The sequence below is a fragment of the Phyllopteryx taeniolatus genome, chromosome 1 (assembly GCF_024500385.1).
Source record: "Phyllopteryx taeniolatus isolate TA_2022b chromosome 1, UOR_Ptae_1.2, whole genome shotgun sequence".
In the NCBI taxonomy this organism is placed as follows: Eukaryota; Metazoa; Chordata; class Actinopteri; order Syngnathiformes; family Syngnathidae; genus Phyllopteryx; species Phyllopteryx taeniolatus.
In genome coordinates, this window is record NC_084502.1 from 38261438 (window position 1) to 38284259 (window position 22822).

Here is a 22822-nt window from a genome sequence, read left to right on the forward strand (position 1 = left end):
TCACAGGGAAGAGAGTGGTCACAAGCTATCGGCCGTGATCATGGATACAAAAATTATTCTCCGCAGGGTGTCTGGGCTCTCTCTGAGAAATACATTTAAGAAGCTCGGTCATCCTAGCGGGGCTCAGAGCAGAAGTGCTGCTCCTCCACATATGGAGCCAGATGAGCTGGTATATGTTAGGTGGCCTCCTGGATACCTCCCTGGTGAGGTAGTTTTGGACATGTCCCATGGGGAGGCCTCGAGGAAGACCGAAGACATATTGGAGAGACTATGTCTTCCGGCTTGCTTGCGAATGTCTCAGGATCCCACCAGAAGAGTTGGACGAAGTGGCTGGGGAGACGAAAGTTAAGTCCTCTCTGTTAGGCTGCTGTCATTGTCCAAATGTAATCAGAACTCTACTATAATAACTCTGTCAAGCAGAACTACATTCTTAATAATTATGTTTTCTGTTTCCTTCTTCCTAAATTCAGCTAGCTTGTTAGAAACATGGTACCCAAATAAAATGCTCTACATATTTAGATTTTGGGTTAGTGTAGTAAATCTGCATGGTGCAATTGATTTCTCTGAATTCAATGAAGCAAGCTGCAGAAATTGTATAGGAATGTGAATGGTGTGCACTGCACACATAACACAGGTGCAAAAAAATTATGGTGGGATGTTATAAGTCAAATGAGTTGACAAAGTTAAGGCTGAAGGCTAAAATTCACTTCTGCCCAATGCTTACACTGGAAAAAAAAACACAAGGCAAAATGAAAAAGAAACAAATGGAATCGAGTGTATTTAGAAAACATGACAGCGTACACCAAGACACATGCATTTTTATAACATGTCCATTCCATCTCATCAAGTGTTGCTAGGTTTGTGGTGTGGACAAAGATATTTGTGACATGTGCACAGCTTGTTGGACAGAATGGTATACAGTGTTCCCTCGTTTTTCGCAGTTAATGGGGACCAGAACCCCCCGCGGAAGGTGAAAAACCGCGAAGTAGGATTTGTATGATATTATATAATATTATATTATTATTATATTATTTGGATTTGTAAACAGTATTTATACTTTACATATTTGAGACAAAGATTACAACCGTACACGTATTTACTTAAATCTTAATTATAAATCCTTATACAGTAATTAACATTAATCAACATTGCCTTCTGAGAGAGGCGAAGAGGCTTGTGTTGGTGGCGGCGGAGAGGCTCTCACTTGACTCGGAGACTCTTCTGCTGGAGGCGCTGACGGTGTAGGTGGAGTTTTCACCTTGGAGAAAAACATGGTGATGGGCAGTTGTTTTCTTTGTTTTTTCTTTTGCTTCAAAATTCCCCTGTACAAGGACATAACCCCGTCAACACGATTGCTAAACTCGACAGCTCGAAGCATATTGTCGTCAATGTCTCGTGCAAATCGTTGCATTGCCCTTGCCATGTTGCACAATTGTTGCAGGCTCTCCAGGGTAAGGCCACACTTTTCAGTTTCTTCTTCGTCTTCCTCTTCGTTTTCTTCCTCACTTGCAGACTTTGTCATCTCAAGGAGGTCTTCATCTGTCAGTGTGTCCAAGTGGCAATTGATAAGGGCGCTGACGTCTTCTTCCGTCATGTCGACAAATCCTTCCTCTCTTATGATGCGAGCCAGCCTCACCGCCTTCTCCACCGCTGAATGATGAACTTCGTCAGGAGTGAAGCCTGGATAGTCGTGCACCACGTTCGGCCATAGTTTCTTCCAGCTAGAATTTATGGTCTCACTTTTCATGTCCTTTAATGCTTGCTGGATAATAGACAAACATGAGGCAATGTCGTAACTGCGCCAGTATGCTTTCAAGGTGAATTGTTCAATGTCGTCGTCAACTGCCGAGATGAGGCCCTCCATCGTGGAGCAAGTGTAGAGTGCCTTAAACGCACAAATGACACCTTGATCCATCGGCTGAATTAGAGATGTAATGTTCGGGGCAGAAACTCTATCTGCACCCCGTTATATTGCAGGTCTGTTGCATGGCGTCCTGCACAGTCCATCAGGAGAAGGACCTTAAAGGGGAGGCCCTTTTCAGCCAGATACAGCTTCACCTGGGGAATGAAGCAATGGAGCAACCATTCGAGAGTCAGAGCTTTTGTTATCCAGGCCTTGGAGTTATGCATCCAGTACACGGGCAGCAGAGCCTTATTTTTGTTTTTTAATGCCCGTGGATTTTTGGCTTGATAAATAAGGCCTGGCTTGAGCATAAAACCTGCAGCATTGCCACACATGATGACAGTCCCACGGTCCTTGTGGGGCTTGAAGCCTGGCCTCTTCACTTCGTCCTTGAAGAGGAATGTACGCAAAGGCAGCTTCTTCCAAAAGAGGCCTGTTTCATCCGTGTTAAAAACTTGCTCAGGGAGGTAGCCTCCCTCACTGATGAGGTTAGGAAACTCTTCTTCCATGTAACGACGAGCAGCATCGTTGTCAGCAGAGGAAGCCTCACCATACAGAGGCACGCTTCTGAGGCCGTATCTTTTTGGAAATTATTCGAACCAGCCTTTGCTGGCTGAAAAGCCTCGTCCTCGAGGAGGCGAATCACTCCTGGCAGTGCTAGTGCTGGCTTGAGGTTCGTCAGCACCTTCTTCAGCCTCTTCATTGTCGTCATCGGGCAAAATCTGGTCGCAGAGAGTCCAAACTCACTGTCTTTTCCCTGCAATCAGCAATCCACAATGCCAATGCAGCTTCCATTTTCACAATTCTCCTTTTAAGCGGAGTTACCACACGTTTCGCTTCCTTATTGAAGGTTATTGAAGCAGTTTTGCGGATGTTTGCTTCCTCTTTCTTGATGTACCACACTGCAGATTCATTCACGCCATAATGGCTTACCACAGATGCATAACTTCTGCCCTCTTTATCATATCTAAAAGTTTCACTTTTTCGCAGATGGTCATCATCTTCTTCTTCCTCTTGGGCGCCCCGGATGAAGCTTTCGCAGTGGCACAGCGCTTAGGCGGCATTGTAAGGGCTTAACTAATCCAAAAAAGTTATCGCTTCAACAAAAAACGTTATCGCAAACACAACACTAAGATACAGTATGCGAGACAGTCAACAGCCTGGACAAGACTGGCGAGACACAAAAAGGGAAGATCCTGAGTGAGGCTGCAAAGATGCGCAGCCAATCAGCTCACGGTATAAATCCACTCGTGCTCTCATTGGTCGATGTCGCGCCGGGAACCAATCACACACCTTGTATGAGTGCCCGTGGCATGTACAGTACAGTACAGGCTTGTACAAAGCCTCTGAGTCAACTCATCTCTTTGTTTGGCATGCAGGGAAACCTTCTCTCGCGCGCATCAACATGAAACAACGCGTCTTTCCGCAATATGGCTGCCGATATGGCTGTATTTTTTCATTTTTTGATGGAAAAGCCCGCAAAGCACTGAAGCCGCAAAACGTGAAGCGTGAAGTGGCGAGGGAACACTGTACTTCATTTACCACATTGTCCGTTTATTGATGATATGCTTTACTGATTTATGGGTGACTTAACATGCAAGATGAGATCCAACATTTTCTTTTTTGCTACTTTTTTGTTAAAGGCTGCTGCTGATAGGAGCAGGGTACAGAGGGAAAGGCATAAGGAAGTGACAGTACAGTACTTCATCTCCATCACATCACCAAAGGGTGAGGAGAAGGCCAAGTGTTGCTATGCTGAGAGAGAAACACACACAAAAATGAAATATTTAGCATGTGTACAACTGGAGATACTCAGGGGTCAGGCTCATTTATGGTGCTCTTCATGATGAGGCTAAATAATGTAAGGATAGAAATATGAATGAGAGAACTTTACTTATATAGACATAACAGGAATTAAATACTGTATTGGAGAGAGAAATATAGTGATGGAGTTTGTTGAACAGGAGCTGGCAGTAGGAGCATCAGGTGGCCAGCCACAAGTGTACACACCTCAGTGTCTTTTGACTTAAAATGTACTTTTGTTGCTTGTCCTTACATCACACTATAGTTTACATACTGTACAATAACACCCACTGAACTCATTGCTACTCTGCCCCAGCAACGGCAGGGAAGTGGCGGAGTTTCATGACACAAATATTCAAATACTTCATATACACAGGAAGGAGCAGAGGCTCACACACACACACGCGCACACACACACGCACACACACGCTTTCACATAATGGAAAAAAACCACAAAGACTTAATGTGATAATGTACAAGGAAACTATTCATTAAAACCATGTGGGAATCTTAAGCTATAATACAAATAAAACATGAGTCCATCCAAAGATCCTCTTAGGTTGGGGAGAGGAACAAACTATCACAACGCCGCATTCAGAGGCTATTGTGGCTTTGTGGCGAGGAAGAGGTGTGAGTGAGGATGAGGCTGAAGTGGTGTATAGGAAGGACTGCGTGGTCCTCTCCAAGAAACAAAAAGTGCCAAGGTAAGCGAATTCAAGTAACGTGTGCTCTATACACAGGGCACAGGGTGGGGGAGGTACGGGAAGGAGGGGGTGTCCACTACTGGCTCTTTGTGTGTTCAGTCAGATTTGCTGAAGCATCCGCGGCAGTTTCCCCACGAGCTGCTTTTAAGAGGAGGTCCACCCACTTGGCCTGGAGTTCCGCATCTTGGACACTTAGGAGCACAGTTTGCTGACTGTGACTGAGCCGGATTGCGTGTTTGACCTCTGGCCTTTCGCTCGTGGACGGCAACAGCGTAGTCACCTCAAACCCAGGCAGCGGAACAGCTCGTGCCCCCTTCAGGTCCTGCAGGAATGAGTTCAACACATTAGTCATCAGCAGTGATTTTAAGTTGTTGTCCGAGATGTAGTAATAATGAAAAAAAACATTAAAGTCATTGCCAAGTTGGCATCCCTTTACCAGCTACCTCCGTAATGGCGGACCAGCCAGGACACGTTATGTCGTGTTAGCACTAGCATTATTGATCAGTCTTGTGCAGTGTTTGTACAAACTTTGCTGCACACTAAAAATTATCAGACCTAATGTTAAAACACAGACATATTTTAATCAGTGTTCAGCACCTACACTATGTTGTCGGAAGTATTCGCTCACATATGAAGTTAAGTGACATCCCATTCCCAATCCGTAGGGTTCAATATGATGTCAGTCCACCCTTTGCAGCTATAACAGCTTCGACTCTTCTGAGAAGGCTGTCCACGAGCTTTAGACGGTGTTCTATCGGATTGAGGTCAGGACTCTGCGCAGGCACGTCAGCTTCATCAACACCAAACTCTCTCATCCATGTTTTCATGGACCGTGCTTTGTGCACTGGTGCATAGCCATGTTAGAACTGGAAAAACTGTTCCCACAAAGTTGGGAGGATGGAATTGTGCAAAATATTGGCTCCTAAGTTCCAATGAAAGGAACTCTGAAGGATTCAGCATACCAAGAGCTTTTGGACAATTCATTGCTCCCAACTTTGTGGGAACAGTTTGGGGATGGCCCCTTCCTGTTCTAACATGGCTGTGCAGCAATGCACAAAGAAAGGTCCACAAAGACATGATTGAGAGAGTTTGGTGTGGCTGAACTTAACTATCCTGCGCAGAGTCCTGACTTCAACCCAATAGAACAGCTTTGGGATGAACTGGAGCGGAGACTGCGAGCCAGGCCTTCTCATCCAACATCACTGTACGGTAGGGCTGCACGATTATGGCCAGAATAATAATCGCGATTATTTTGATCAATTTTGTAATCATGATTATTAGTCACAATTATTCTTCATGATTGGGAAAAATCTTTATTTTTATTGCAGTACTTTTCAACAAACAAAATGTAACAGTTTTCAGTGCAAAATGAATCTTTAAATAAGAATAAATGATAGATAATAATACAAAACAAATGTACTTTCCATTTGAAAATCTCCGTCGTCAGTATAATGAATTGTCAAGGACGTCCGTCGTCAATATAATGAATTATCAAGGACGGTACGTCGCCGTTGTTCTGCTTGACCATTGGTCAGTCACGCATGGTCACAAACTGCAACTTTCCCTCTCTACTTACTCGCCGGGGTTTTTACATTGTTGTCAGGCCAGCCGAAAAGTTGAAGTCAAGGCAGCCGCTACAACAATTGTTAATAGTGTCTTACCGTGACATACATTACTACACTGGACATCAATGCCATTTTAAGCTTTTATTTTGAAGTTGGCATCGTGGCGCGATGCCTTAACCATATGTTCGCCCCCTGGTGGCTGGCTGACTACGTTGCGGGCACTGCTGCAAATGAAGCACTTTTCAGAATCAACAGTGCCCGCATTTTGAATGTGAAAAAATCTCAGATGATCAGGCTCATTTAATCGTGGCAGCAAAAATCACCATCACAATTAAAATTAAATTAATTGTGCAGCCCTACTGTGTGGCCTCATAAATGCAATGGAAGAATGGTAGAAAATTCCCTACACACTCCTGAATCTTGTGGAAAGTCTTTTCAGAAGAGTTAAAGCTGTAAAAGGTGGACCGATGTCATATTAAACCCTATATATAATCTGTCACTTCAGATCATATGTGAGTCAAGGCAGGCGAGCGAATACTTTTGGCAATATAGTGTACTCTCATTACCTTGACTTGTTTATCTTCTGATCAAGTCAGAATCTGAATCTTACGTCTACGGCAAGTACGTTGAACACACACGCACTCAAGTACTTTCGCCTTAAAGACACGATAACTAAATAAATATTTAGGACATACAAAGCTGTGAAAAAGTGTTTGCCCCCTTCTCAAATTCTTATTGTTTTTTTTTTGCACACTTTGCCCACTTTAAACAATAAAAAAGATAACCCAAGTAAACCTAAAACACAGTTTTAAAATGTTGCTTGTTATTTATTAAGGGGAAAAAAAACAACTTCAAACCTACCTGGGCCTGTGTGAAAAATTGTCCCCCGGCTAATCAAAAGCTGAGTTCATTCTCACTGACCACACCCAAGCCTGATTACTACAGACCACTTCAATCAAGAAATCACTTAAATCTCTGGCCCCTGCATGTCCCAGTAGTCCGCCTTAGCTTGCCCCCTATCATGTGCCCTGTTCCTTTTTAATGCAGTACACATCATCTTAAAAAACAAGAAATATATAACAAATATAAATAAACAAACAATGTTTTGAATGCATCATCTAAACTCAAGCCTAAACATCCAGTAAAATTTAAAACACTGATCATTTACAAATACATATAGCTGATAGATTGGGCAGGAGGGGTGTGTAGCAGGGGGCCTGTGGTTACGAGGGGCGCTAGAGGGCGGGACCGGCGGGGGGTCTTTGGACTGGTGCTCAGTGATGCTCCCCCTCTCCTATGAAGTCAAGCATAGGAGGGACACTGGCCTATCATTCATTTAATTAGTGCAGTACTCACCACTTTCTTTTCACATTACATTACATAGTTGTTTAACATTGGAACTTTTTTTTCCTATTCTTGTTTTTTTTATTTGTTTGTTTGATGTTGTTCTGTTTTCATTAATAGTAAGCCTACTTTTTTGCTCTTCTTTAATTATTATGATCTCTAACAGCGCTATCCACATTCACAAACACCCACAGTCACATTCACAAATGTTTGTCTATTTGTCTGTCTTGATTATGAATGCTTCACAATAAAAAGCCACGTCTGAAGCTATAGGATTCCAGGAAAAGGGAGAAAACTTGAAACAGTGACAGATCTTCCCGGGAGTGGCTGGCCTATAAAATTTACCCCAAGACCACAGTGACGAGAGGTCACAAAGGAACTCAGGACAACGTCTGAAGAACTGCAGGCCTCTCTTGCCTCAGTTAAGGTCAGTGTTCATGACTCAACAATTAGGAAGAGACTGGGCAAAAATGGCCACCACTGCTGACCAAAAATAACCTAAATGCTCATCTTTTGTAAGAAACAACAACAAACATCTGAATGATTGCCAAGACTTCCATCCATCCATTTTCTTTACCGCTTATCCTCAGACCTTTGGGAGAATATTCTATGGAAGACGAAAGTTGAACTTTTTGGAAGGTGTGGGTCTCGTTACATCTGGCATTTGTGTAACACAGCATTTCAGAAAAAGAACATATCAACAGTTAATCATGGTAGTGGTACTGTGATGAACTGAGAATGCTTGTTACTGCAGGACCTGGACGAATTTCTCTGATTGATGGAATCATGAATTCTGCTCTTTACCAGAAAATCCTAAAGGAGAATGTACGCCCATCAGTTTGTGACCGCAATATGACACTTACTTGAATTCTGCAGCAGGACAACAATCCAAACGAAACCAGCAAGTCAACTTATTGAAAAAAAAAAAGTTTTGGGGTAGCCTTAAAGTCCGGACTTGAATCCGATTGAAATGCTGTGCATGCGTGTGTGTTTGTGTGCGTGCGTGTGAATTGGGTCATACCTGCCCACTACTTTGCATGTACAGCACCAGTGGCTCAGCCTTGGTGACAACCACCCACATCTTGGTCCAACTCTTTCCTTTCTCCTGCACATGGAGGTGGCCACACAAGAGGCAGTTCTCCCCTGTTAACGATGCTTGTCTCTGAACAGATGACACGACGCCATTTCAGTACAAATAAAATACCGGTACATTCATGGATATAGTTAAACATACTGCAAGAGGATCTGGGAGACAGCAGGCATGACTTCCTAAGGGCTACAGTAGTAAACATCTTTGTCTTATACAGTATTTGATGAGCAAATTACATCACATTTATTATTGTTCACCAATATGTAAAATTAAAGTAGGACACAATGGCAGTTCAAGTACTTGCCTAAACTATGTTTGTCCGCAACTCTCCCATGTGGTTACCAAAGGAGTAACCCCATTGCAGATTACAGTGCATTTCCCCTTTCGACCTTGAAGAGGTCGAGACTGAATGAAGCCAAATCAGAATCATTCCTCTACTTCAGCAAGACTATGTATGGATAGTCCGCAGGTCAGTGGGTTGAAAGGATAAGTCTGTATGTCCAACCACAAGATCACAGACTGAAGCAGGCAGACAGCTGAGTTAGCAGAGAAGCTCGTCCTCATAAGTATGCTATGATCTTATTATGATATTAGTCGCCAGAGAGGGATAAGTTGATCTAGCAATATGAATGTACAGTATTTGTATTCACCCTCTGGTAGTTGGCTGCAATGTCGGTCAAAAAACCCTCCTCCACCTTGTAAACAGATGTATTTTCATTCATTCATCACTTGAATCATTTTCAATTTTCAGCTTTCAGATATCTGTTTTTCAATACTTCCTGTTAAGAGAATTGTAGTACAATGGGGAACCATTGTCAAAGTCAATGGCTGGATTTACACTGCAAGTCCAAGTGACTTCACTATGCATCAGCGTAGGCTAGTGCTAAAACTATGGTGGTGTTCGAAGTCGGGCTTTCACATAAATTCCCTTCACGTCACCGCCATAGAAATGCACCCCTTGTACATTGACTTGTACATTTCAAGTGGCACATAGTCGCTATCCCTTCAATCACATTTCAAGCATTTTTTTCCTCTTTGCAGTGTCGTGATCCGTAGGTTTTCATTAGATACCCCTGCACAGTCTAAAGAGACCCAATACCGATTTTTAAGGTTGCAACTTGCTTTGGTTTAACTTTGGAATAACATTTTACTCTAGTAGGTGTAGGTGCAATATTTTGCTCCTTTCCTTGTAAAAGCCTAAATGTTGATACAGCCCTCAATATCAATACAGTTTGCAGCTGTACCTAATGATGTGTTTGGCAAGTGTATGGATCTGGCTGGGCTGTGCAGAAAAACGTGTGTGTGCGTGTGTGTGAGTGTTATGGCTTGCGTTCCTGGTGTGTGTCTCACCTCAGGCGCTGCTTTCCTCTTCTGTTCACCACCACCAAGATTCTCCAGACTCAGGCTCGCCTCAAAACACTCGGGGCACACTCGACTTGTTTTGTTGTCCAAGGTTTTTGAACACTTTGCACATATGGCCTACAAAATGACACCAAAAGAGAAACAGCATTAAGGCAGTTGCTCCACTGCTCACTGTCCACTGGCCAAATCATGCCTTTTGTCCCCAGATGTGTTATTCAAGCGCTGCAATTCCAACATCGTTCTGTCAGTGCTCACCCCTCCACAGGACTTGCAGTGGTGTTTGCGCTTGGTGAAATTGAAACTCTCATTGCATCCTTTACATGTCTGCTTCTCTTTGTCTTTTTTTCTTGAACTCTTCTGTGGAAAAAAACAAAACATGTCCAGACATCCATACTGTTCAGCATAAAATTTGAATAGTAATATCTCACCCTTTCATGCAGTCTTTCGCTATCTGAGTCGATGGATGTGTTGGACCAAGGACCCTGAGAATAACAAAACATCTGAGCATCACAGGTTCTTCCTGCAGTTATGCATCTCTTCCACAAGATGTCAGGGTGAAATCACAGAGGCAGCCAGTTGTGTTTGGCTGTGCGCCAGGCCCACTAACTTAAAAGTGGGTCAAAGCAGATCCATAGGAATAAACTTTCTTTCCCTATAAGGTCATGAGAGAGTTGTGGGAGACTAGACGCGACGTGAGTGACTTTCAAGGGAAAGAAGAATGTCTTTCATTGTACTGCATCTATGAGCCATATCCATACATGGAGAATTGTCCAGGCAGACAAAGACTAGATGAGGGTAAATATGCTTATATCCCATGATCATTTCAATGATGAAGGAGGTCTTACCGGTGATTCGGGGCCATGGTCGTCCTCCCGCGAGAGGGAGCTGTTGAAGGCTTTATTGAAAGTCTCACTGTTTTGCTTGTGCCGATCGATAGTGGCCTGGATGACCTGGGTGTAAACAGAGATTTGGAGTAGATGATGATGATGATGATGATGGTGAAACTGGACAGTGATAAACGAGAAATGACTGAGCTCTAAACATATACATCAGACACGGCAAGCTCGCGGCCCGCGGGCCGGCAATTTTGTCCAACCCGCAGGGTCAATTTGAACTCATAACTTTGGCCCGCAAAACGGCAACAGCCAAACATGTCCACGTAATTCCATGAGCAGCGTCTTATTTGTATGCACTATACAGTATTCACCCATAGAGAGATTTAAGTAAACTATCCTGTTCTGCAGGCCTTCATATTACATACGTGACCTGCCACGACAAAACCCGTAGCAAGTCGGCTTGAGCCAAGTCGCTTAAAAAAATAAAAAGTTCTTTGTTTTTAAGAAATTAGTGATTTTCGTTTCTTTGCAGAATATGTAAGTTGAAGTCATAAAGAAGCCACTCCCACGTTTCAGTGAACACTATCTAAACTTTGTGTTCGAATCTGGGTTGTTGACGGCAAAATAATTCCCGCAGCAGCTTGGGGGTTTTGAGGGTGGCCAATCAGGTACCAGTTTCAAAGGAGCCACATGGTTCCATATGCATCCACTCGTGCATTTAAGTACTAGTAATGGTTACTCCTAATTTTGAATGGACGCATTGCAGAAGAACACGTGATTGTGTCAGCGCAGATCTGACTGCAAAAAGTGAAAGTGACTGGCGAACGCCGACGACGAAAAGAAGGCCGACGCCTCTTATTTGATCGGAGGCAAAGACGCCTACAGCAGGGGTGTCAAATCCATGTTTGTCATGGGCCATATTGTTGGTATCGTTGGCCCCTCAAGAGGGGCGCCACGACCGTGAAACCATTTCAATGTTTCGTCACCTGATCATAATATTTCTATACGCAACAGATCGATGGATTACTAGTTTTCAAATCAGAAGTTAAGGATAATAGTTTGTTCAACTATTGTTCAAGTTACTGTAAAAATGTGTATGGTAACCCCCTCCGCCCAAAAAAAAAATGCTTGCAATATCTCAACATTGTATCAAATAATGAATTGGTGTCTTTTGTGTTAATGTTGTTTACTTGTTCGACTCTGTAGCATGTATTTTGAGTAACTATTGCTTCAGTAAATCATGTTACTACTGTTGTATTGATGAACTATGTGCTGTACCAATCTATTATTTGTACTGTTGATTATATGTGGACCCCAGGAAGATTAGCAAACCGCTACGGCACAAGCTAATGGGGATGTCGGCAGCGGCTGCTGCTTAAGACACAATCATTGATATTTTCACCAAAATCCTTTGCCTAAAACACCAAAAATAGTCAGTCAATATCCAAAGTAATTGAAGATATGATTGCCAGCACATGATGAAATTGCGATCATCCAGTGACACCTCTGATATACAAGGACAGAATCTAATGAGTTCAACCAAAAGAGCTGCACCCGCAAAATGATGCCTTTACAAAAATAACAATGCTATTATTGATGGACAGTGTCAGAGAGGTATTAATTTCACAATGTTTATTGTGCTTGGAGTTTGAAGTGGTGTAGAACTATATTGGATCATACCGACAGTGGTTTCTAATTATTTGGTTACCTTACCCTATTCAGCTACATGAGGTAGCGAGTCTTGTTTGGCTCGCCATGGATTAAAACCTCCTCACCACTCCACTAAGCCAAATCTTTTGTGTGTATGTTCAACTGTCTGTCAGCATCCAGCTTTCACCTCCACCCGAACCCGCTTTTCCAAGAGACCACCTCCTCGTCAAGCCCGCAAAACTCATAATCAGCTTTTCTCTACTGTAATGAGCTAAATGAGCCATTATAGAGGGGCTTTAGTGAAGAATATAATTCCACAACACAATGTGGATGGGCAGGAAATCTTTTCTAATTGCATTCGCTAATTCAGCTGAACTACCCAAAGGGTCAGGATAGACCCCCAATTTCCCAGCAAAATCCTTCACCCCCACACACACACGAAGATTGTGCAACACCATTCCCCATAATGATGTTGCTGTGTTGTGTTTCCAAACGTTTCCATAACTCCTTTCGCCAGGTTTCCATAAGTTTTTTCTACCCTAATATTTCAGCGGCTCCCTTCGAGCGCTACTACAGCCTCTTTTTTTAGTCTAGTTCGTCGTTTGGTACCACCCAAAGATGTGTGTTGCTTTAACACTAAAGCATGTCATCCTCACCTGAATCCAATCTTCTTTCTCCTCGGCTGTCCTATGAGAGAAAACAAACATCATATATATTGTACGTGTTTTATAGTGTCTTTATAACATTTGGACTTTTTGTATGTAATACTGCCTATTTATGACATATGATATCATGTGATACATAATGATCAAATATGATATGATCAATTCATCCATTTTCTATATCGCTTGTCCTCATTAGAGCCACAGGGTGAGCTGGAGCCTATCCCAGCTGACTTTGAGCGAGTGGCAGCGTACACCGCTGATTGGTCGCCAGCCAATCGTGGGGCACATAGAGACAAACAAACATTAAGATTCACATTAAAATAAGGGGAAGCTAGAGTACCCATACATAACTATACTATGTCATATTATACTATGTAACATTATGTTATACGTTTTTTTTAAATGATATAGCGCATAATGACACACGGTGATCCAAGAATTTCATTGTTTGACAACTGTCAATCTACATGAAACGAAAACTTTGTAATCCTTCTATGTGCCAGTTCAAGTGTTTTAACCTGGCTTGAAGTTCCAGTGAACGTTGTTTGCCAATAATGGCAAACGTGTGAGGAAGGTTCTGCTTCACGTTCTCCTGCACCTGAGGAAACAAAGCATTCCCAAAACTTTAAAATAGACCATCTCGAGTTAAAAATAATTACATTTAAAAAATGTCGCTGAGAAATTACCTCCATGCCAGCAATGTCAATTCTCTCCCTGACGCTGAACTTCTGCCCCATCAGTCTGAGTTTAGGCACACAGTAGAGCACCATGTTGTTAAACTGAGAGAGAGACAGAGAGAGGAAGAGAGAGAGAGAGAAATAGAAGAAAAGCAGTCATAATGGTTCTCTTATTTGTGAACATCCGATCTGTCTGTCTGACATTTCCTCTCACCAAATAGAGGTATCTGTCTTGTGCTGTTCCATTTTTGGCTGACATCTTCTTGATATGTCCTTCCTTGATAAGCTCATTGGCTGGGTTCACAATGTCCTCCTCCCCTCCCAGCCTCTCGTAAACCTCAAGCAGTTTGTGCATCTTCTCCTGTAAACATCAGACACCACCAACACGAATAAAACGTTTATCACCATTGAGGGCGCTGTTTAATCAAAACAGTCATCTATGGGTTTGCTGGCTAGGCAAGGTATTCTATTTCTTTATTGATTATTTGACAACATTTGGAGGTTTCAGGGAAGTAAGAAATACAAATCAGACTGCGGAAAATGATGCAGAGAATGGGTGTTACAGAAAGCCACTCAGACATCCGCACGCTGCGAAACTTGAGGCAGGAAGCAGCAACTTCCTGTCTGAACCAACTCAGCGTGTTCACTCCCCGAGACCGACACTTGCAGCAAAAGTTCGGCATCAGCAGTGCATCAGATGAGTCTTCTTAGCATAGAGTTCAATGAGATGGTGACAAGTGCCTTAGACAGAGTTTGTTTGGTCTCACCATTTTCTTGATTGCTGCGTTGGAGTGATTAGCTGCGGTAGATATTAACTCCAATGCCTCTGTAGAGAAAACAAATATGTTGGCATAAAATCCAAAAAGTACACACAAAAAAAAAGATTAGGATGTTAGGACAGAAAGATATGTAAATGCTCACTACAAACTGCGGGAGAAAGCCAGTGGAAAGTAGCAAGCAGCAACCACTGTGATAAACTACTGTGGAATGTGAAACCCTATAAACTAAACAAAAATCCAGATCCAGAGTGCTACGCACATTCTCATAGAACCACACGTTACAATGTGTGAATGTGAATCTGGACGGGTAGAAAGGTTGTTGAGTGAATTGGTGGTCTCACTTTCTGCATCCTTTTGGTCGAGAGCATCATCGGGCAGCTTCTTCAGGTAGTCTTTAAGCAAGAGCTCGTAGCGAGGAATCCTCTGGACTGGTTCCAGCATGTGGTGCTGCAACGTCAAGTTGCCGCACACGTCCTGTTTCTGTTCATTTCAGCGTGAAAAACAAAAATGTTCAGGACAACCCAGACACAATTGGGAAAACTGCAGTAGTGTATATTCAGACCCAAAACAAAAGCTTGGTTTTAAGTGACACTGATACAAAGTTATCAATTTAACAATATGTTTATTGCTGTGGTTGTACTGGTGTTGATAAGTATGAAGGTGTGCCATTCTTTGTAAAACTGCACTTAAAAAAAAAAGTGAAATTAACCTCTGCCTGCTAAAAACTGAGCACTGAATTCCTGTTGTATTGGATGTGCAGGTGTCCCTAATGAAGTGTGAGCTGTAACTACAACTGAGGGCATTAATTACAAATGACTGAAATTTGGAGACATGACTTCAATCCTGTGAGCTGCAACACGAGGGACTCATGGGAAAATGTTGCAATAAAGTTCCTTGGCTTTGTACCAAAAAATAAATGATTTTTAAAAAATGAAACAGTAACCACACACACACGCTTACCTGTATATTTTGGACAACGCTCTTGAACTGTGAAGACCGTTGCGTCCAGGTGTTGACCAAGTCCATCGCTCGGTCAAAGTTTTTCACATACTCTCCATACATCTTCATGAAAGGTGCCAGTTTCTGGAGGATGTCCCCAATACGAGGGTTGGAGTTCCTGTGGAAGAAAACGAAATATATATGATTAAAAACCAAATGAGAAGTCAGAGGTTTACTCTTCTTGTCCCACGAAGTCAGCTGGTATAGGTTGCAGTTCACCCTTGATCCTTCTAAGAACAAGAATACTACTGAGTAATGATTCACATAAAATCAATCGGCACCATATTTCTGTCATGGGTGTGTGTTCTGGTTGTTGTCTTCCCCCTGTCTCGTACACACCTGCTCCTGAGAGCATCTTCCCCACCTGTGCCTCGTTTACCCTAATTACCCCATGCATTTAACCTCCTGTCTCATTCTTTCTGGTCGCCAGTTCGTTGTACCTTGTTGTCACATTCCAGCATTCCTTGTTTCCACGTCACCGACTCACAGTAAGCCGAGAACCTTTTCTGATTATTGACCTTGCCTTTTTGCCTCACGTTTTTTGGATACTGTTGCCTTTTCGGATTGCCTGCCTGTGTACCGACCCCTGCCCGTTTATTAAACCTCTTTTTGAAACTGTCCATCATCCAACAAATGTAAATATCAGATGGACATAACCCAAGTGAACTTAAAATGCTATTTTCTTTTATTAAGGGGAAGAAAAAATTGTCATTTACCTGGCCCTGTGTGGAAAAGTAATGGCGCCCTTAAGCTAATAACTGGTTGGGCCATCCTCAGCAGCAACAACTGAAATCAAGCGTTTTCTATAACTGGCAATGAGTCTTTCACATCTCTGTGGAGAGATTTGACAGTTTGCCCACTCTTCCTCGCAGAATTGTTTGAATTCAGCAAAAATAGAGGACTTTCGAGCATCAATGGCGTTTTTAAGGTCGTGCCACTGCATTTCCATCAGATTCAATTCTGGACTTTGACTAGGCTACTCCAAAATCTTAATTTTGTTTTTGAAGCCATTCCGAAGTTGACTTACTGGAGTGTTTTGGATCGTTATCCTGCTGCAGAACCCAAGTGCGCTTCAGCTTGAGGTCACAAACTGATGGCTGAACATTCTCCTTCAGGATTTTCTGATAAAATATCAGAATTCATGGTTCCATCAATCACAGCAAGTTGTCCAGGTCCTGAAGGAGCAAATCAGCTACCACTACCACCACCATGTGTGACTGTTGGTATGATGTCCTTTTTCTGAAATGCTGCGCTATGTTTACACCAGATGCAACGAATGACACACACCGTCCAAAAAGCTCAACTTCCATCTGGTCAGTCCATAAAATATTCTCCCAAAAGTCTTGGGAATCATTCAGATGTTGTTGTTTTGCAAAAGGAAGACAAACCTTTATGTTGTTTTTGGTCAGGTCGTGGTTTTCGTCTTGGAACTCTGCCATAATGGCGTTTTTGGCCAGTCTCTTCCTTATTGTTGTGTCATGAACACTTGACCTTAACTGAGACAAGGGAGGCCCGCAGTTCTTTAGAAGTTGTCCCAAGTTCCTTTGTGGCCTCCGGGGTGAGTCTTTGCTGTTCTTGGGGTAATCTTTGTAGGCCGGCCACTCCTAGGAAGGTTCACCACTGTTCCGAGTTTTCTCCTTGTGAGGATAATGGCTATCCCTATGGTTTGCTGGAATCCTAAAGCTTTCGAAATGGCTTCAATTACTTTATTTCTCGATTGTTCTGGAATTTCTTTGGCTAGTGTCATTTTGTTGCAGCTTTTTTAGATCTGTTCTCTGACTTGATTTTGTCGGAACATATTCTGTTTAAGTGATTTCCTGATTGAACAGGTCTGGAGGTTATCAGGCTTGGGTGTGACCAATGAAAATGAACCAAAAATTGTGATTAGCCACAAGTGATTCATGATTTAACAAGGGGTGGAATTACTTTTTCACACAGGGCCAGGCAACTTTGACAATTTTTTCCCCTTAATAAATGAAATCACCATTTAAAAACAGTATTTTAATTTCACAGGTGAGCGAATGCTTTTGACAATATAGTGTATGATCATGCACAGTATCAATTGCTACATAAACAATGATGAATTCTAAAATCATCCCCTATCACAACTAGATGCTAAAAACAAAATTAGAAACGTATAAATTATAGATGACTACGATGTATCCTATTGTAAGATAGTCATTTTTTATTTCTGTATCAAAGCATTAAGAGAGTGTAGCTGCTTTACAGAGTAAATAAATTAATACGGTGAATTACAGTTTTAATCTTTTAACACTTTGACAATGTAAACGTCTGACAATTGCATCCTGTACTAATCACCCAGATTCCGAACTGAGCACAAAACAGTCTCTAGAATTATACGGATGGCGAATCCTTCCTCACCATTCTCCAGTGATGCGCGTCTTGAGCTCTGGGAGCAGGAACTTGTCATGGAAGCAGTAGATGGAGGAGATGTTAGAGAAGATCCCTGTAATGACATCCTGAGGGATTCCGGCCTCGGTGAGCTTAGTGCAAAATACCTGCAGAGAAAACGTGAACACAACATACAGTAACTGTGAAAAACACAATGTCAATTTTGGTTCATGGTTTAAATTCAAGAAGAGGGGGCATTAACATTAATCTTTGGCTAGTTTCCATTAATAACTAAAAATGTCTAAGGACCTTACACTTACAACAATTACAATGTACTTTTTCTGAAGGAAGGAAGGCCGGTAGGAAGGAAGGAAGGCAGGCTAAATGTTGATTACTTAAAGCCGTCTGTCTGCACAAATCTGATGCATGATTAGACAGTATTTAACAGTAAACCAACATGATACAATTTACAGTAGTGAAATCTAATAGTCTCTTTCAAAAGTACTTTGAATGTATGTTTTGTAGAGAGAACAGATTTTTACAGTATAAAAAAATTCAAAGTGGGTGACTTAAAGCGGAAGTAAATGTCTCTTATCATAACGTACTAACATCAACATTTTTGTAGCAAAGTTTGTACAAGCTACACAGAGTTCTTGAAGTGTCCTGACTAGTCCACCAATATTACAAACAATTTAAATAAATGAGCCATGGTGGCTATTGAAAAAACAGAAACACCATTCCCCTTAATACAAGCCAGTGACTTATTCAAATGATTCTGCACCTATTTATGGTGACAATGTAAAATAGGTAGATATTACGATACCATAATATGCCCAAATGTATCATCAGCGATATATCATGTCAGTGTTTGGAAATTTTGTTCGGAAAAGCCGAAGTTAACTTGAGATCAGACTCAGATTTTGTTTTTTTCTGTTGTAATTATTTACATGCGGAACCTTTTGTTACTGTAGCCAGAGGCAAAGTCATGGATGGGCACAAACATTTCCATGGAAACCATCCATCCATCACTTTTCTGAGCCGCTGATCCTCACAAGGGTCGCTGGAGCCTATCACATTTATCTTCGGGCAGGAGGCGGGGTACACCCTGAACTGGTTGCCAGCCAATCGCAAGCCACATACAAACAAACAAACATCCGCACTCACATTCACACCTACGGGCAATTTAGAGTTTTCAATCAACCGACCATGCATGTTTGTGGTATGTGGGAGGAAACCGGAGTGCCCGGAGAAAACTCATGCAGGCACAGGGAGAACATGCAAACTCCACACAGGCGGGGCCGGGGATTGAACCCAGGTCCTCAGAACTGTGAGGCAGACACTTGAACCAGTCGTTCACCGTGCCGCACTCCATGGAAACCAATCAATGTCAAATGAACATTGCGTGACGACAACATGAGATGAACTACAGTATCTCACGTCAAGTGAGAACAGAGGGAAAACCTTTGTCAAAAACAGATACGAACACAAAAGGTGAAAATGTTTAGCAGGAAAACTGACTTTTAACTGGAAATGGTTGGTCGTAGATGACCATGATCTATCCCACTGGACAACTTTGAAATTCCTTTCAGCATTCCAGTATGGGAGGGGATAAATTTGGTGAGAAGTTAATTTACAGCTAAATCAACCCTTTAGCAAAAAATGTCATACATAGTTAAGATCTCAAGTACTCTTATAAACACACAAAATGTGAACGTATTCTCAATAAAACGATAACCTGTGTTCTGCACACAAACAAGTCAATCTTATCATCTGTTACTAGGCACCGTCTTAGACTTTCAATTAGCTTTCTAATTAGAAACCCTGCTAAGAGTTAAGGGACACACATCTTTAATCCATCAGTAATCCGTGGATTTGCACACATTTGCACTTGGATTGCACATCTACAGCAAATGTCTCACTCACCCAGAGCTGACACTGCTTGGATACGAGGTAACCAAGTACAGTCGTATGAATCACATGCATGCAATACAAGCAGAGTCAGTGTCTCCCACTTACATGGATTAAATCAGTCCACAGAGGAACACTGTTGTCCCCCGGATCACAGTGCATTTATTTAATCCGACTCAGACCTGTTCACAATCACTACAACCGCTGGCACACTCAGGATATTGAAAATTGAACCAGAGTCGCACAAACAGACCACCATTCTTCTGCTATCACCATTTGGGAGAAAGTGACTTCCACAGGTTACCTGGTCGAGGAGGTTGAGCCTCTTGACGTAGGCCTCTTCAGTGTGGAGAAGTTCTTTGGCAATGTTCAGCAACCTCTGCGCCTCTGAGCACTGATGGGCACAACACACATGCACTAAGGATTACAAGAGGCATCAAAAAGAGTGAAAGGAAGCCAAATCAAATACATGCAAAGCCATGACCCTCTTGTGGCAATGTTCCAAAATGTGAATGTAAGACATGTAAAATACGAGTAGTATTTTATTGACAGGAAAATTATTTATGATTAAACGCTGGGAACCAAGTTGCTAATATGCCCCAACCGATTGGCCTTCTGTGATATCCTTGACCTCAAGAGCAACTTCATATGTGCAACTATCTGAGTGCCAGTGTTCCCTCTCCACACCTCAGTCCACCTCAAAATGAATGTAAATACAAGTCGTCAAACCTTGTGTGTCGCCTAGCTCGCAGCTGAAGGAATTTCAAACAAAGGACTGACACGTCTTGTCGGTTTTCCAATCAATTTTATAACTTACTTTACAACTCAAATTGTGATCCATCCATCCATCCATTTTCTGAGCCGCTTCTCCTCACCAGGGTCGCGGGCGTGCTGGAGCCTATCCCAGCTGTCATCGGGCAGGAGGCGGGGTACACCCTGAACTGGTTGCCAGCCAATCGCAGTCAAATTGTGATACATAGTCCAATTCTACTTTTCCTCCAATATAATTTCGCAAAGTACATCACTCACCAAACCCACATCCTCCAAAACAAAGTTGTCATGTTTTAACTGTCACAGAAACACATACACAGCCTTCCTTTGAGGAGCATCACTAAGATCTGAAACTGATTTGTTTAAGCTTAGTCTCTAACCTACACTCCCCTCCAAAAGTTACTTTAATTATGCTGTATACTGAAAATTTGTGGGACTGACATCAAAAGATGAATATTAGACCAGTGAGGAACAATTTAGTTTTCATTTATTTACATCCAGATCTGACCCACAACTTAGGAGATGGCACCTTTTGTTTGAACCCAACCATTTCTATTGTGAGCAAAAATATTTGTTGCCCAGGCCTGTTTCATTGCACTGAATATTCAACCAATAAACAGAATGTCTCCGCTCAGTTGCAGATGTGGCTTTCGCGTTGAAGGTTACATTTATACTAGTTAGATGTTTAATCAACACACGAGAAAAAGCTGTGTCAAGGGTGGGGGAAAAATAGCAAATGTGAAGCGAAGATCAATTAGAGCCATTGCATAAACACTGACCATAGAAGAATCATTTGGAACGTTATGACGTAGAAAGAAACCACTGGTGTTCTAAGTAACGGACATCAGCGGCTACACCAGAAGATGCAAACCACACATTAGCCATTAGAATTGGAAGGCCAGGCTGGAATTTGCCAAAATGTCAAGCGACCACTGCGATTGGCTGGCAATTGGCTCGCCCGAAGATACCTGGGATTGGCTCCAGCACGCCCGCGACCCGAGTGAGGGTATGCGGTACAGAGAATGGATGGATGGATGTCAAGAGACCAGCCTCAAAACCTCTGTGGCAAAGTTTAATGTGCTAATGAGACAAAGATGAACCTTTACCAAAGAGATGTAGAGGTGACAGAGAGAGAAATGATCTGCTCCTGATCCCAAAGATACAAGCCTATCTGTGATAAAGAAGTACTGTAATGGCTTGGGCTTGCATGGCTTCTTCTGGGACTGGCTCATGAATCTTCATTGATAATGTCACACGTGATGACAACGGCAAAATTAACTCAGACGTTTGCAGAAAACGTCTGTCATTTTAAAGAAAGTGTTTTCCCATGAACCCCATTCTTTTTTTAATGTTTTACGCATGGTAAACTTGTCACTTGTCATGTTAGCATGTGTCAGTGATTTCAGTAAGTCTTCACCTGACACTCCAGGATTCTTGTTTCTTTTGGAGTTTTTTTACCTCATTGAGCATTCTGCACAGTGCTCTTGCATCCATCTTTACTGGATGGCCACTCCTTGGAAGAGAAGTAATGGTGCTGAACTTTCTTTGTGTGTAATTGACTGATGTACATCAAGACTTTTAGAAATACTTTTGTAACCTTTTCCAGCAATAGAAAAGTCAAGAATTCTTACTCGTAGATCTTCTGAGAGCTCTTTTGAGCGAGGCAATACTTGACAAGGAAAATTCTCAACTAGTGTGTTTTCTAGTGGCCAGAGCAACACCTCCAATCTTGTCTCCTTAATTGGAATCCAGATTCGCTCACACATGACTCTCATTAACTCTTGGAGAATCAATAGCCGAGAGGTTCACTTACTTTATCCTCCCTCTACTGTGAATGTTTACGTTATTTTCAATAAAAATATGATAACATAATCGTTTGTGTGGTAATAGTTTAAGGAGATGTTGTTGTTTTTTTAATTCTTGTGATTCATATGAAGATCAGACTACATTTTATGCAGAAATTTAAGAAATTCCAAATGGTTCACATACTTTTTCCTCCCACTCTGTACATGGGTGGTGCTGTTCACGATCAATAGTGGAAGTGAAGGACAAGAGAAAAGTGAAACTAGCTCAAACGTGGAGAGTCTTTCATCCAGCTGCCAACACAAGCTCCTGTTTCCACTTTCGTGCGGGTATTCATCTCTTTATGTAACTGCAGAGCCGCTTTTAGAGTCAAGTCGATCACTTGTGGCCGCCAAACTGAGGTTGTCACAGCATATAGCATTTCATGAAGAGTATTGTTTGAAGAGGTTCAATAAGACTGAGATAATAATAGAGAATGGCTAGAGGATGATTCGAATGTGCCATGAAAATTCTTATGAACGGACATTTTTACAAGGCCTCCTCACCATTACAATAACGATGACACTGTATTTTATATTCACTTCATTTGGAAACGGATGACACAGCATCAG

General features: G+C 42.2%; 1 protein-coding gene across 3 annotated transcripts in view; it reads right to left on the reverse strand.

Moving 5' to 3' along the window:
- Positions 1-750: 750 nt before the first annotated feature.
- The window catches only part of fgd (faciogenital dysplasia), a 66531-nt gene continuing 44459 nt past the window's right edge, over positions 751-22822 (reverse strand). For 2 of the 3 annotated variants that reach the window (XM_061794129.1, XM_061794148.1), the window contains 15 exons: positions 19942-20031; positions 17760-17896; positions 15339-15495; positions 14720-14858; positions 14367-14425; positions 13814-13960; positions 13609-13701; positions 13441-13520; positions 12914-12944; positions 10617-10721; positions 10200-10253; positions 10027-10128; positions 9760-9888; positions 8341-8481; positions 751-4732 (listed from right to left, as the gene is read on the reverse strand). In XM_061794129.1, coding sequence (XP_061650113.1) covers positions 4487-4732; positions 8341-8481; positions 9760-9888; positions 10027-10128; positions 10200-10253; positions 10617-10721; positions 12914-12944; positions 13441-13520; positions 13609-13701; positions 13814-13960; positions 14367-14425; positions 14720-14858; positions 15339-15495; positions 17760-17896; positions 19942-20031 — 1710 coding nt within the window. In that variant the 3' untranslated portion in view covers positions 751-4486. The remainder of the gene's footprint in view (positions 4733-8340; positions 8482-9759; positions 9889-10026; positions 10129-10199; positions 10254-10616; positions 10722-12913; positions 12945-13440; positions 13521-13608; positions 13702-13813; positions 13961-14366; positions 14426-14719; positions 14859-15338; positions 15496-17759; positions 17897-19941; positions 20032-22822) is intronic. The other variant, XM_061794139.1, reaches the window with a different exon arrangement.